This window comes from Balearica regulorum, chromosome Z (assembly GCF_011004875.1).
Source record: "Balearica regulorum gibbericeps isolate bBalReg1 chromosome Z, bBalReg1.pri, whole genome shotgun sequence".
Taxonomy (NCBI): Eukaryota; Metazoa; Chordata; class Aves; order Gruiformes; family Gruidae; genus Balearica; species Balearica regulorum.
In genome coordinates this window covers 48,059,573-48,073,376 of record NC_046220.1, presented here as the reverse complement: position 1 = coordinate 48,073,376, position 13,804 = coordinate 48,059,573, and the positions used below count along the sequence as shown (strand labels likewise).

The 13,804-nt window shown below is 41.8% G+C and overlaps 2 protein-coding genes across 4 annotated transcripts in view; one reads left to right on the top strand and one right to left on the bottom strand.

The window, feature by feature from the left end:
* Positions 1–4,443, bottom strand: part of OSTF1 (osteoclast stimulating factor 1) — a 22,227-nt gene extending 17,784 nt beyond the window's left edge. Inside the window, exon 1 of the mRNA XM_075739257.1 lies at positions 3,857–4,443. Within this exon, the coding sequence (XP_075595372.1) occupies positions 3,857–3,890 (34 nt within the window). The 5' untranslated portion in view covers positions 3,891–4,443. The remainder of the gene's footprint in view (positions 1–3,856) is intronic.
* Positions 3,722–13,804, top strand: NMRK1 (nicotinamide riboside kinase 1). Of its 3 annotated transcripts, none has more exons than XM_075739256.1 (9): positions 3,722–3,807; positions 6,420–6,479; positions 6,906–6,996; positions 7,609–7,657; positions 9,715–9,886; positions 9,965–10,036; positions 11,055–11,161; positions 12,126–12,212; positions 13,530–13,804. In XM_075739256.1, exons 2-9 carry the CDS (start codon positions 6,451–6,453, stop codon positions 13,556–13,558), a joined length of 636 nt encoding a protein of 211 aa, XP_075595371.1. In that variant the 5' UTR covers positions 3,722–3,807; positions 6,420–6,450; the 3' UTR covers positions 13,559–13,804. The 3 variants fall into 3 exon arrangements, with proteins under 3 accessions (XP_075595371.1, XP_075595369.1, XP_075595370.1); XM_075739254.1 differs by lacking the exon at positions 3,722–3,807 and adding an exon at positions 5,269–5,549; XM_075739255.1 differs by lacking the exons at positions 3,722–3,807; positions 13,530–13,804 and adding exons at positions 5,269–5,549; positions 12,603–13,406.

Genomic DNA, 13,804 nt, shown 5'->3' with positions numbered 1-13,804 from the left:
CACCACCTAAGCCAAATTTAAGCCTATTGCTAAGATCTTAGGCATGTGACTCAGCGTAGGTCTTCTGCTCCTGTGAATGCTGTCACAGCTCCGACTTTACCTAAAATTAAGGTGAAATTAACTTGGTTGTGATTCAAAGTAAAAATTTATGTTCAGAATCCTATTTTTTACTGTGACAGCTACTAGTGGCAGCAAAGTCAACAGATCTACTTTAAGGCAGTAACCCTTTATGTTACATATGTTACATTTCTTTTTTCCTCCTGCCTCCCTTCCTCTCAATTGGAATAACTTTAAACTGTCATTTCCTTGGGACAAAGACTGGTCTTTCTCCACAAAATGTAAATGTTGTCTGGACTCTAGACCAGGATCAACAAGCCGTGCTCTATATGGAGAATTTGAAAGTAGTTGTTTTTTTGTAAAATATTAATATACCACTTCCATCTCCCGAAAAGCTGTTGCTGCATACTACGTAAGGCTCTAATTAAAAATGATTAATGAGGTAGAAAGCACTGTTCAAGGAGACAACTAGCAGAAGCCAATATAGCTTGGCAAGTTCAAAAGACTTAGTAAGTAATTCTTGTAAAAACGATTAACATCTGACACAGAATCTTATAAAGGGTTATGAACTCTGCAAAGAATAGTGTAGTTTGAGACATCAATAGAATTTTTGAAAGATGGAGGGGAAAGCCTACTCCTGCATAACGCTGACAGAGAAGAAAGTTTCTGCTATTTTCAACTCCCACTCCACTCCTCTGTATCTTCAATAGCATGTCTAAATAGAAAATACAACTAGAAAACAATAATAACACAGAGCCCCAAGAGAAGAGCAAAGCTAGGCACTTTTTTCTAAACAAATGTCAAAACACTAGAAATTAAAAGTTTTCTAAAACATCTAAAAATAATCATGACCCCGTACTCAAGGGCTAACCACAGACCCCAAAATACTAGCTCAAGTGTTGACAAACATATCAGATGATTGTCTGAAATATACTGATGTCAAAACCATCTCTCTGTAACTGAAATCCTAATGTGCTGCACATGCCACAGGATTAACAGAAGAGCCTTCTGTCAGATAAAATGTTCCCATGTACTGAAGAAAACCACACTTGACGCTACAGCTAGGTAGTTTTTCTTCTCCCTTCGCAACTCCTTTTTTCCCCACATTTTTAAAGCACTGTCTAGCCATCCAACTCTAATGTCCAACACCCTTGTGATGAACAGTGAACACTCATTGTTTTAGAAAGGATGAATATTTATTTCACTAAATATTTTCACTTTCCTGCCAGCTCCTATATCTCCTTCCATGTCTATCTAGCTTGCACTTTCTTTTTCCCTGAATGCAAATGAAGGGACTACAGTAACCAGTATCCTGTTTTCTCTTCTATCTGTCTTGAGGTGTAACAATTCAGCAGCAAGACAAACAGGTTTGCTGTTCCCTGACACAGGTTATAGCCTAGTTTATAGACTGGATAATTGACAATAGTGAAAAAAAATTAACAGCTTGACCAAATGCATGATGACATTCCACCAGCTGAAATCTAAAAGCCACCAAAAGAGACAGCATTACACTGCTGTAGCAACTATTTCACCACATGCAGTTCCTATATTTATCTGTCTTTAATTAGCATATTTTAACATCTATACTCTGAGAGATTCAATGACAGTACCATAGGCATAACTGATATTATAGACAGAACTACAGAAATATTTTGGAGTATGCCAGAAGACAGTCCGTCCCTGAAAATGCCTTGGAATAAATTTGATGCCACACCCTCCATAAGACTTTCTCTCTTAAAAATTAGAGATTTTGCAAAATTAATCTCTTTACCCTTAATCAGCTCTGAAAGCCAGTAGCAAGAGAGTCCTACTTTCTTCCTCTTCCTTCTTCAGCCATTTATTTCTACCCATTTCCTTTTGCTGTGTCAAGCACTCCTACAGTAAACCAGCTCAGCAAGTTCATCAGACATAAAAATAACCTAACATAAAAAGTCAGAGCACTGATCCAGCTTGTCATGTCACTAAATGAAATGGAAAGGGGATGGCAGGGGGGTGGAGGTGGTAACGAGCCTGTCCTTGTGATGGCAGTCTGCATTTCATCAGATTAAGCATACCACAAAACTACACCTCAGTAAACTAGTGAGAGACACCTAGTATTAGACATAACACATCTGAGTTAGTCTGATAGCTCCTGCTGGTTAGGTAGGACTACAGCCTTTGACTCCTTAAGAATCTTAGCTAAACGTAACTCACTTTTGGCAAATCAGAGAACTGAGTTAATCAACTTCATTGGAAAAACCTACTCTTCTTACATATTTGGCTAAGAGCAACACCACACCCTTTCAGAAGCCCACAGATTTCCTCACTAAGGGTTTTCAGTGGGAGTCCACAATAGCAATGCTGCTATTACTGTCTTTTTCATTTCAAGTAAGCTGTCTTCAAAGAGGCTTAGCAAACTGCAGGGCAGAGGAAACTTTTCCAAGGATGAAACTGTACATTCAGAGAGCTTTAATAGATTTTGCTTCTGTGGGTAGGTCAAGACTGAAGTTTTAAATGGTCTAAATCGAGTTTGCACTTACTTGACTTCAAATTAAAAACTTCTTTTATAAGCTGTCTAGTTAAAATACTCAATTACGTTATGTATTTAATTATTTCTAAAAAAAAATCAGTATTTCAAATACTATTCTAAGTGAGAAAAATATTGAAATTCAAATGTATATAGGGATCAGATGATCGTATTTTGGGAGACACCAACTAGTCTTATCTTTTTAATTGCATTCATAATTAATTGTTAACTTTAAAGTAAGAACTTAATTTTGCGTACTGGGAGATGATGTGCAAACATTATGAACAGCGATTGCATTTTCCAGATCAATTCCTTATTTAAAAAACCCGAAACCCTAAACCTAATGGCTTAAATTTTGACAGAACATATGTTTACCTGAAAGATGCCATTTCTATGCCACGTTTAAAACCATGCAACTCCCAGTGGTTTTTCAATATATTTTTCGAAGAATCTGTGAATGTTATTGATTTTTTGAAACTAACTATGCACTAGATTTATCTGAAAAGGGTGCAGGAGCAAAAATTTATGCATCAATGACTAAATGCACTAGAAGAGGCGACGCGCGCATCTGCACCAGAACGTCAAAGAACACGAGACTTTGGCTGTCAGGAGTCCTGCAAGGGAAAGCAGCAGACGCCATGGAAGAAGAAGAATGTAGCACGGTACTATGTGCTTTTATGCATCAATATATTGCTAATATGTATTTACACTCAAACACCGAGCAAACCTCAGAGTGTTTCAACGCCTGTTTCTTAACAGGTGAAAAGGTTTCCTGTGCATTTCAGCCGACGCAAGCTTCCCCTCGCCAGCAGCCACGGGCACCACGGCTCCGGGGCCTGGGCGGCTCGGAGGAGGAAGGCCGGGGCGAGCGGGGCTCTAAGCAAGCCCGGCCTGTCCCCGGGCGAGGGCTCTGCCTCGAGAGCGTTCTCGAACGTTCCCCCGAGCCGGAGCAGGCGCGGGATCCCGCCCAGACGCGACTCCTGCATTGCCGAGGGCGGCTCCACGACCGCTTCCCGCGGGGCTGCTGGCGCTAAGAACACGGAAGGGGCTGCCTCCGCCACCGACATCGAGCAAGCGGTGCGGAGGTTAATGGCGGCGGGGCGGGGAAAGGAACGGGTAGGCGGCCCTGCCCCGCTCCCCCCCGCCGGGATCCCGGATCTGACAGCCCAGACCCGACTCCCAAACCGTCCACGTGTCAGCAGCCAGCGGGCCGCTCGGCGCCTCGCACCGACTTCGGGCGGCCGGTGAAGCGGCCGGGGGGCGGCGGGTCGGCCCGCCGGGTCCCTCCCTTACCTGGCTTGGCCGGTTTAGGTGGCGGCTTGGACATGGCTGGGGCCGGCCCAAGCGCGGACGGGGAAGCGGCGGGGTGGCGATCGGCTGCCTGTGAGCGTATCTGCGGTGCCGGGCGGGGCGGGCGGCGGCGCAAACCCTCGCCGGTCTACTCGGGAGCGGTACGCGGTGAGCTACGGGCGGCAGGAGGAAGGAAGGGCGGCGGACGGCAGGGAGGGAGGGAGGGTGCTACAGGCAGCGCCCCCCCGTGGCGGCCGCGGGCACTTCCCCAGCCCCGGGAGGGACCCAGCCAATCCCCGCGCGGGCCGAGGCTCCGCCCCGCCCCTCCTCTCTCCTCCCGCCCCCGCGGGTACCGCCGCGTGAGGGGCGAGGGGAACGGAAAGCGGCCTGAGGAGGCGGCCAATGGGCGCGCGCGGCTGGGGCGGGGCAGCGGCGGGCGCGTGAAGTAGTGGGGCTGGCCCCCAAGGGACGGCTGGCGGCGGCGAGGCCCAAGCGGTGCCGTGCCGTGCCGTGCCGTGCCGTGCCGTGCCGTGCCGTGCCGTGCCGTGCCGTGCCGTGCCGTGCCGTGCCGTGCCGTGCCGTGCCGTGCCGTGCCACAGGAGCTTCGTGCCCCGTGGGGGCCGCCCCACCGGGCTAAGCGCGCCTTGGCCGGCTCTGCAACCGGGCGTGAGAGGCGCGGGCCCCGCCTGCGTGGAAGCCTTCGGCTAGGACGGTTTGGTCTGGGCGCTGTCCCGGTGTCTGTAAGCAGCGGTTGAAGTTAAATGTTAACGCCAGAGGCGCTGGGGTGTTGTGAGCTGTTAGGAGAAGCGCGGGGCTCTCCCCGGCCCCTCCGCCAGGCCAGGCGTGTGGGCTTGCTGCCCGGGACAGACGTTTGCTGCCCGGTCTGGGGTGCCTAAAGGCACCGTGCTTCGGCTGTTCCCGTGTGCTGGGGCTGCGCCACGCCGTGCCGCTAACAATAGTTCTGCGTTAGCCTTGTAGTGGGTGTGTGTTCTGTTTAAAGATGCTAAACTGAGCCTAGGTAGAGTAATTTAGGATTGCTGTGTTGCAAAATTGGTGATAAATTTGCCTTTGCAATTTATTATGTATTACTCTGGGGGGGGGAAGCAAGAGTTAGTGGGTTTTTTCATCCTTGTAGTTTTTACCTTAAGCTGGAATTAACTTTCATATAGACAATGACGTAAATTAGAGTCCAAAGCTCAGCATGTGAGTCCAGATGTTATTTAGTTGGTTACATAGCATTTTTTGTGGGACAAAGGCTAATCCTGTGGGACACAAACCTTACTGATGCTTTTTAGAAAAGGGTTTGGGTTGTTGGTTTTTTTTTTGGGGGGGGGGTGGGGGGTGCACTGCGTATCGTAACTTCCTGAGAACAGATCATCTGTTTGCACTCACTAGTGCAATAGATAGCCAAGCATGTGATGTATCATTGAACCTGAGATTTATAATATTCTCAGAAAACCCTTGTATGTTAACTTACAAATCTTGCCAGTGGCAACTACTGTAAGTATGCAGCACCATTGTAGAGCAATGGTTATCATACTTGTGATGACTCCTGGACTAGTCAGTATGTCTTTTTTTCTGACAGAAAAAAAACTCTAAAAGTAACCATGGAGAGATCACATCTCAGGCCTCTGAAACAGTTGAGCTTCTGGTCATTGCACCAAATGCAAAAGGATACTATTATTTCAGACTATGCGTATGGCTAAAACTTGTTTTAACAGTAATAGTGTGGTTTTACTTTCATACTGACACCTCTAATAGTCTGTTTTTCTAGTATAGTACAGATGCCTGTTTGCTGGGACAGGGAGATGGTGTTACCTGCTTAGTCCTTTCAGGTCTTAGTTGTCATAGGCCTTACCTCCTTAAGTGTGACCTAGGAGGACAGAACAGGTGAAAAGCAGGGCATTTGTGTTTGGCTAAATAATTATTAATTAGTGTGTGCTCTTAGAAAGCAATGTTTGATAAATGTTAAACTGCTTTGACAAACTGAAGACTAGTGCTGCTACCAAGAGAAGCAGCCCCATTGCTACCTGTCCTTCTGCTTCACAATACCTTTGCAGGCACTGGTAGCTAGATGGTAAACTGGAGGGAATTCATTCAGCTGAAAACTAACATTCTTTCCCTCACTCCTCCTCCTTTTTATAACCTTTAATTAAATTTTTAAAACATCTTTTTCCTGAGCACATCACTGGGTTCTTTTTTAAGGTTTTTGTTTGTTTCACCACCACAGCTTCTGTTTACCTCATCTTTTTTTATACCATTAATGCTTGAACTAGTGATTGTGCTTCTCTTTAGGGACTTCTGTGATATTACTATTGATAGAACTGAGTGTCTCAAAGTTCTCCGCAAATTATTATAATACTTTCTAAGGTAAAACACATTGAAATATGTTATGTACATTGTAGGCTTTTGTTAGCATGACAACAAGTAGCTAGTGTTCTGACAGTAGCTTTGCAAAAAGAAAAAAAAAAAGACAGCAAATGTCTTATAATTGCAATTTCTTAATACAATAGCAGCTTTCTGTGTTGCTGAATTAAGAGTATTCACTGCCTACTATCCTTGACAGTGAAAAGGAAGAAGTGAGGAGAAAGCAAACTATGACGGTGTTGGTTATTGGCCTTGGAGGGTAAGTATTAGCAAATTAAATTTACTCTACAGCTCAAGACTGGTCTTCCTTTCAGAATGAAGTGATGCAACTTCTATTTATGAATGGATATTTTTTGGAAAATAGATTACAAATACAACATGCAATTGTCTTATTCTATGGCACGTAATTCTTAAGATATTGTTCCTCTCTCTATCGGACATCTCCGGTACCACTTCTCTCTTAAGCTCTTCCTTGGCACAGCTGGATTTACTGTCTGAAAGCTGCTGGAACCTGTCAGAAAATTTCCAGATGTAGAGGGTATTTAATGTGAATAAACTTTGGGGGGTTTTTGTTTTGTCTTTGTGGTTTACCCTAACTATATAGAAATGTGTGTGTGAGCTTGTACATATGTTTAAAAGATAGGTTTTTGTCTTGATGCAGTTTTTATTATGTTTTCTAACTCAGTGTAACAAATGGGGGGAAAACAACACTGGCGGAAAAGCTTAAGAAAATGCTTCCCAACTGTGATATAATCTCTCAAGATGACTTCTTTAAGGTAACAGTATTGATGAAAAGACCTGGTCGATAAAAGTAGGCTTGAATAGATTTTAGTATCGTTTCTTCTCAGTTCTGCTTAATATAATGGTAACCTCACAAAAAAGAGAAAAAATTAGCACTGGTGCAATTGAACTTTCAGTGACCAAAACCACAGAGTATACTCAGCAAAAAGAAGTTTACTGTCTCCTTTGATATCCTTTTAAAATAAGAACAGGTGTATGTTGGATGCATTTTTCAAGATACTTTGTGCTAATGAAGTTAATGATATTGTTGTGTTAGCTCTACATCCATACAGTAGGTAGTTCTTCGTTTCCCAAATCAAAACAGAAAAAACTTTAGCTTTTACATTGGAGTTGTTAAGAAGGGTGAAGCAGTTCTTATTTCTGAAGTAAAGCTCTAGTGAACTTAAGAGGTATGATTTGGAGAATTTGTTGTTCTAGATTGTTTGTATTGTATTTTAATAGTTGTATACAGCAGTCTAATTTTCAAGATAAGTTTAACCAATTGGGATACAAAGGTGTATAACCCTTATTTGTATACGAAGAGTATGTATCTGTGAAAGTGGTCATAAAAGCACCAGTCTTGAAAATAGTAATTTTTTTCCTTTTAGCCAGAGTCTGAAGTAGAAACAGATGAACGCGGATTTAAGCTATATGATGGTCAGTAACTTTGATGCGTTGCTTTTGAACATTGTACTGAAACACTGTTGTGCTGAGCTTCAACACTTCTTCCCCTCTACCCCCTGCCCCTCTTCCCTTCTGAACAAGGCAGTAAACGAATGGTTAAGAGCAAGGTTTTGCTCAGTTTCTCTCAGCTCACTGCATAAATAAAAAAAACACTCGTTGAACTGGTAAATAGCTCAAACTAGTGCTTGACCTTTCCTTTTCGCTTTTTAATCTTTTCCTCTAACAGTTGCATCTGGTGCAGTAGTAAATGGTACTGTTCAGTTGAAAGTCTTGGCTTGCAGCATCGGCATAAGTTTAACCTCATCACTTTCTATGTAATGGTGGATTATTTTTTCCACTTTGATAATGAACTCATGAGATATCACCACTGAGTCTCCTTCACTGTTGTTTTCCACATCGGTCAAAACTTGGGTCTGATCCTGACACCCTTATTTCATGTTAGATTTCATATAGAGACCAAATGTTTTGAAGCTCATGGTTAATGCTGGCTCAACATGACAGTTTAGTCTTACAGACTGCTAGATCCAGATCCACTTTAGGCCAGTGCTTTGGTTCAGGTCGTACCAAGTTGTGAACAGTCAATTATTAGCTAATCTCTGTTCATACGTGGTGATCACAAAATGTATCATTGCTCAGGAACATTGGCCAGAACCTTAAATTATATCTGAAAACTGACTCTTAGGAGCAGTCCTTGGCTCAACTTCTAGACTTCATGAAACTGAAGGGATAGGTTGGGCATTCTGGTTCAAATATCTGGGTTTAATGCAGCTCTTAAAAGTACCTCTAAAATGCATTTACTCTTATGTTATCCAGAGGCTGCCTTCTGTCTACCATTCAGTACTTACTTGGTATGTTCTTACGTGTCTACAGACAAAACCAGGTGCTACATAGTGCTGTTTTGCTTTGTATGCCATCCTCCCTTCAATCCAATCCATCCATCCCCACCCTCCAAATACCTGAAACCCAATAAAAACCCAAAGTAAGAATTTGTGAGCGCCCCCTCCCTTCACCTGTGTCAGTGACAATTGCCAGAAAGGCAGAGGTCTCAAGGCAAGTAAGTTTTTACAAGTTTTGTGGAATAGGAGAAGAGTCCCTGCAGTTTCTATTGTCAAGGGAAAGGCTGTGAAGTGAGTTCAGAGACTTTTTGGTGCCACAGAGTTCAGAGAGACCACAGTCCCCAGAAATACCTCAATCATAGAATGGTTTGGGTTGGAAGGGACCTCAAAGATCATCTAGTTCTAACCCCCCTGCCATGGGCAGGGACACCCTCCACTAGACCAGGTTGCCCAAAGCCCCATCCAGCCTGGCCTTGAACACTTCCAGGGAGGGGGCATCCACAACCTCTCTGGGCAACCTGTTCCAGTGCCTCACCACCCTCACAGTAAAGAATTTATCTCTAACATCTAATCTAAATCTAAACCCTTCTTCAGCTTAAACCCATTACCCCTTGTCCTGTCACTACACTCCCTGATAAACAGTCCCTCACCAGCTTTCCTGTAGGCCCCTTCAGGTACTGGAAGGCTGCAATTAGATCTCCCCGGAGCTGCCTTTTCTCCAGGCTGAACAACCCCAACTCTCTCAGCCTATCTTCATAGGAGAGGTGCTCCATCGCTGTGATCATATCTGTGGCCTTCCTCTGGACCCTCTCCAACAGCTCCATGTCTTTCTTGTACTGGGGCCCCCAGAGCTGGACGCAGTACTCCAGGTGGGGCCTCACAAGAGCAGAGTAGAGGGGCAGGATCACCTCCCTCGACCTGCTGGTCACACCTCTTTTGATGCAGCCCAGGACACAGTTGGCTTTCTGGGCTGCAAGTGCACACTGGGAAAAGCTTTAATTTCAGGGTATCATCAGCTGCAAACATGTAACTACTTATATGCAAGAGAAAGAATTCTTGGGGTAATCCCATTCCCTTTTAGACTTGTATGTAGATTATTTGATTCTTAGTGATTAACCTAGGGGTACTTAAGGGTTGTTTTTGGTTTTTTATTTTCTGTTTTTAAAAGGTGCCTAACTTTCTGTTTTCATCTAGTACTTGATGCCCTCTATATGGATGAAATGGTGAAAAGTATTCGCAATTGGATGATATGTCCGGCAAGCACAGGTGTTGTGATGGAAGAGCCACAGAGTACATGTGACAAACTGAAAAATACAGAAGATGCTTATATTTTGATTGTTGAAGGCTTTCTGCTATACAACTATGAGTAAGCAGTAAGATGCAGCCTGGTATATTAAAAGCTGCCCTAAAAAGGAAGAGGGAACTAAATATATTATTATCTTAGGCCGCTTAACGAACTGTGGGATAGAAGATATTTTTTGACCCTTCCTTATGAAGAGTGCAAAAGGAGAAGGAGGTAAGATTATTCAGTTACTGTTCACAGAGGGCACTGTACCCCCTGAACTGGAGTGGTTCTTTTGTACCAGCTTTTCTTCAGTGCTTGCCAAATGTAAGCTATTGGACCATCTGTCCCCTGATTCCCAGGGAAAGCTGTGTGTGTATTTAACCACCATTAACAAAAGCATGCAGAGATGGGGGGGCGGGGGGGTGGTAGGCCTTGCATTTTAGAGCATAGGGATATTAAAATGTTAAATGTTTTACAAACACTGAAAAGATAATTCATTGTCCAGATAAATTACTTAGATTACTGACTGCTTATTGGAGTTAAAACATGCTTTAAATGAGAAATAAACAGTTAAATACTAAGCTGTCTTATCCTTGGTTGAGTACAGCTACATGATGATTATTGTTAAAGTAACAATGTTCATGTGTAGGTTTTAGTGTACACTTTGTTTAGACTGTGCATTGGTTGTACCATATATCTGATATATTGAGCCAGTGTCTGACTTGCTTCCAAATTTGGAGCAATACTGTGTGCTTGGAGCAATACACATGCACCAAGTCAGAATCTGCTGGCTGAGTGAAGAAATCCTCTATTCAACTGGCTTTAGTCAATTCTACTTTCTTGGTTCCTCACTAGACTCACCTTTAAAGGACTTCAGTGTCCATGCTGGAAGTGACTAGACAAAACTGCTAGTCATTTACAGCTTGAGAAATTTGTATACCCAATCAAAAAAGGAAAAAGTAATTTGTGTTGTAACACTTTCAATACAGTTTAATTTACATGTAATATCTTTACCAATTGAAAAAAAAATCCTTTTACCTCATCTTAAATGTAATTTGATTGGCAGAAATAGGTAAGTTAGCAAAAGTTCACGTCACAGATTATAGTAAAACAAAGGAGCCTCCTTTGCTTGAACAGTTATGTAGCCTGCCAACCTGTTTTTATTTTGGATAGATGTTCTTATTAAACTAGCTAACACTAGGGGGAAAATTTAAAACTTGTATGGGAAACCAAATATATTTTTGTGTAGCACCAGAGTCTATCAGCCAGCAGATACACCGGGGTACTTCGATGGACATGTGTGGCCTATGTATCTAAAATATAAAAATGAAGTGGAAGAGAATGCAAGTAACATTGGTATGGTATTCTTAATTTTAGACTTATAAAATCCTTAAGTGTGACACTTCTGCGCTTTTTGTTGGGGTGCGGGGTTTTTCGTATGTGACCATTTTCTTCAAATATTTTTGTGGCACTTGGGCAGTAGGTTTGGACCTTTTGTTGGTTTATTTTTCAAGTGTCTAGGGTTTTGGTTTTTATTTTTTAATAATGAAAATTATGAAGTTAGAAATGTTCTGATCACTAACTAAGTTCATTTAACAAGCTAGTTTGTGCCTGCATGTGTGCATACATGCATATGGCTGAATAGGAAGCCTCTGAGACAATAGCGGATGCACTGGCAGAATTTGTCAGAACAGAATTAAAACCCTGGTTGAAGTCCTATAATAAGGCGAAGTTACTTCCTAGGTGCTTTCTGTACAACCTACAGTCACCAGTCTTGCACAAGAAGTGCCAAAGCTGAGCCAGCTGATGGGGCGTTGCCATGAGCTTGTGCGATGTTCACACTCGTGGAGTCCTTGGACTGACTGCTTCTGGAGTGAGGGCCAGAGGAAGGAAAAGTTGGATGGCTGCTTCACAGCACGGAGACTAGGGCACCACTTCTTGCTGCCCAGTGAGAGTGGGAACTGCAGTGCCCTTCCTTTACTTGGTCAAACCCTGAAGCTGAGGAAGAACCCAAGGTCTTCCACTGTATAGGAACCTTCCTGCTGAATTATTCCATTGCTTTACTGTCCTAATGTTATTACAGCTACCCCTATGGAGACTTGTATACCACAAAAATTTGTAAGTTAATTCTTAACTAGAATACTTTTCCATTATGTTACTTTTTTAACACATAAAATGAATTTAGGAAAGTAGGGAGGTACTGTCTTGCTTTTAAGTTTTTCATCTCATTGCACCCATGGGAATACTGAAAACCTTACCAATTGCTATGACAGATAACTGGCATAGAACTCATGAAAACATTTTCTTTTGTCTTTCTCAGTTTATTTGGATGGAACAAAATCCCAAGAGGAGCTTTTATCCTGTGTGTATAGTGATATAATACAGGAATTAAAGCTGAGGGAAGGAAGTAAGTGATTTTACTGGAAATTCAAATCTGCTTATCCCATTCCAAGTTAACAAGAAGCTAATCCTTCTATATGAAAATACTGCAAGGATTATATAGATCTGTATCTCCCCATATACATGTATCATAGCCCTTATACGTTTGCCTGTTACTCTGAGTCATCATGAGCTATAACTTTAAGTTCCTTGAAGCTGGATGTTCTGAAATAATAGGTAAATCCACTGTTACCTAATGATAAAATAATATTTTAAAAAAGGGAACAAAAGGAATATGGGCAAAACATCAATGAAAGCAGATGTGTTGGTGATACTAGTTTCTAATACACAATGATGTCATGTGCAAACAGAGAAATGACACTACATGTTAAATGTGTACTTTTTATTTTTATTTTAGACCAGCAGGTCACAGCATGATAATGTAGAAAGCCTGGATTCCATGTGATATGACTCAAAACCCCCAAGCCTGTCACACTTGGCAAGCCAACCAACAGAGCAGATGTTATGTGTATGTCCATAATACCAGTTCATACAACACATCTCGATTTGTATCATTTTAAATAACATAACTGATGTGTAAATCTGATTGAATGCATACATTTAAATAACATAAACATATTTTTGTGTATCAAAAACTAAACTATAAAGATGCAGTACTGTCGGATTAATAAGCATATTTGAACATGGATGTATGCAATTTGAATTGTTCATACAGGAATGACAGTGATTACCTCTAATATTTTTAGAAGCTTCTAATCACTGATAAACACAGTTAGAGGAACTAGCTATATGCTGTGGCAATAGTAAGTTTAACACTGTACAAGCTATTACACTACTTATTCAGTAACAGTTTCAGTTACTGAATACATCATAACTGAATTTACTTAGACTTGCTAAATACCTCTGTGGTGTTTGTCAAGTCATTTGTCTGTTGTGTATTGTTTGGAGCAATTGGGAATGGATATTCAAAAAAACCCAGACAAACCTGAAGAGAAGTCAAGTTGTTGGAAGAAGATGGAGGAATAAGATGTTGTACAGAATGCAAATGCATCTGTAGGAAGATTAAGTACATGTATTGTGCAAAGATTGATTATTGGGATGGTATGGACTACTAGACAATAAATGCATGCTTCAAGGGGGAGGAAGAAGGAAATAATTCTTGTTAATTTTCATAGCTGAGGTTGAAATTATACTAATTAAAGTGTTCATAAAGCAGATATGCTAAATTTATGTTAAAATTTTGTTACAGGATTAATCATCTTCAGTTGCTGAATAAGTAATGTATTAACTTTTATTTTCTATACAACCTCGTACATTTTTTCAGCCAGAATAAAAATCAAACTACAGACATGAAAAGCAAAGGATGGACTACATTAGTTACTATGTGTCAGCTGAACTGATCATGGTGATAGAAATGTTGTGCTTTATTGTTAAATGTTAAGAGTCCTCAACCTGTACATAAGGAAGAGGTCTTAAACAGATTAGAGCTGTGTAAAGCTGTGTTTAAGACAAAGTACTTCTAAATACTATTTTGTATTACTATTTTGCAGTTAATACTTCAAGATGGAATTGCTCAAATGCAGTGATGTACTTGCCTGA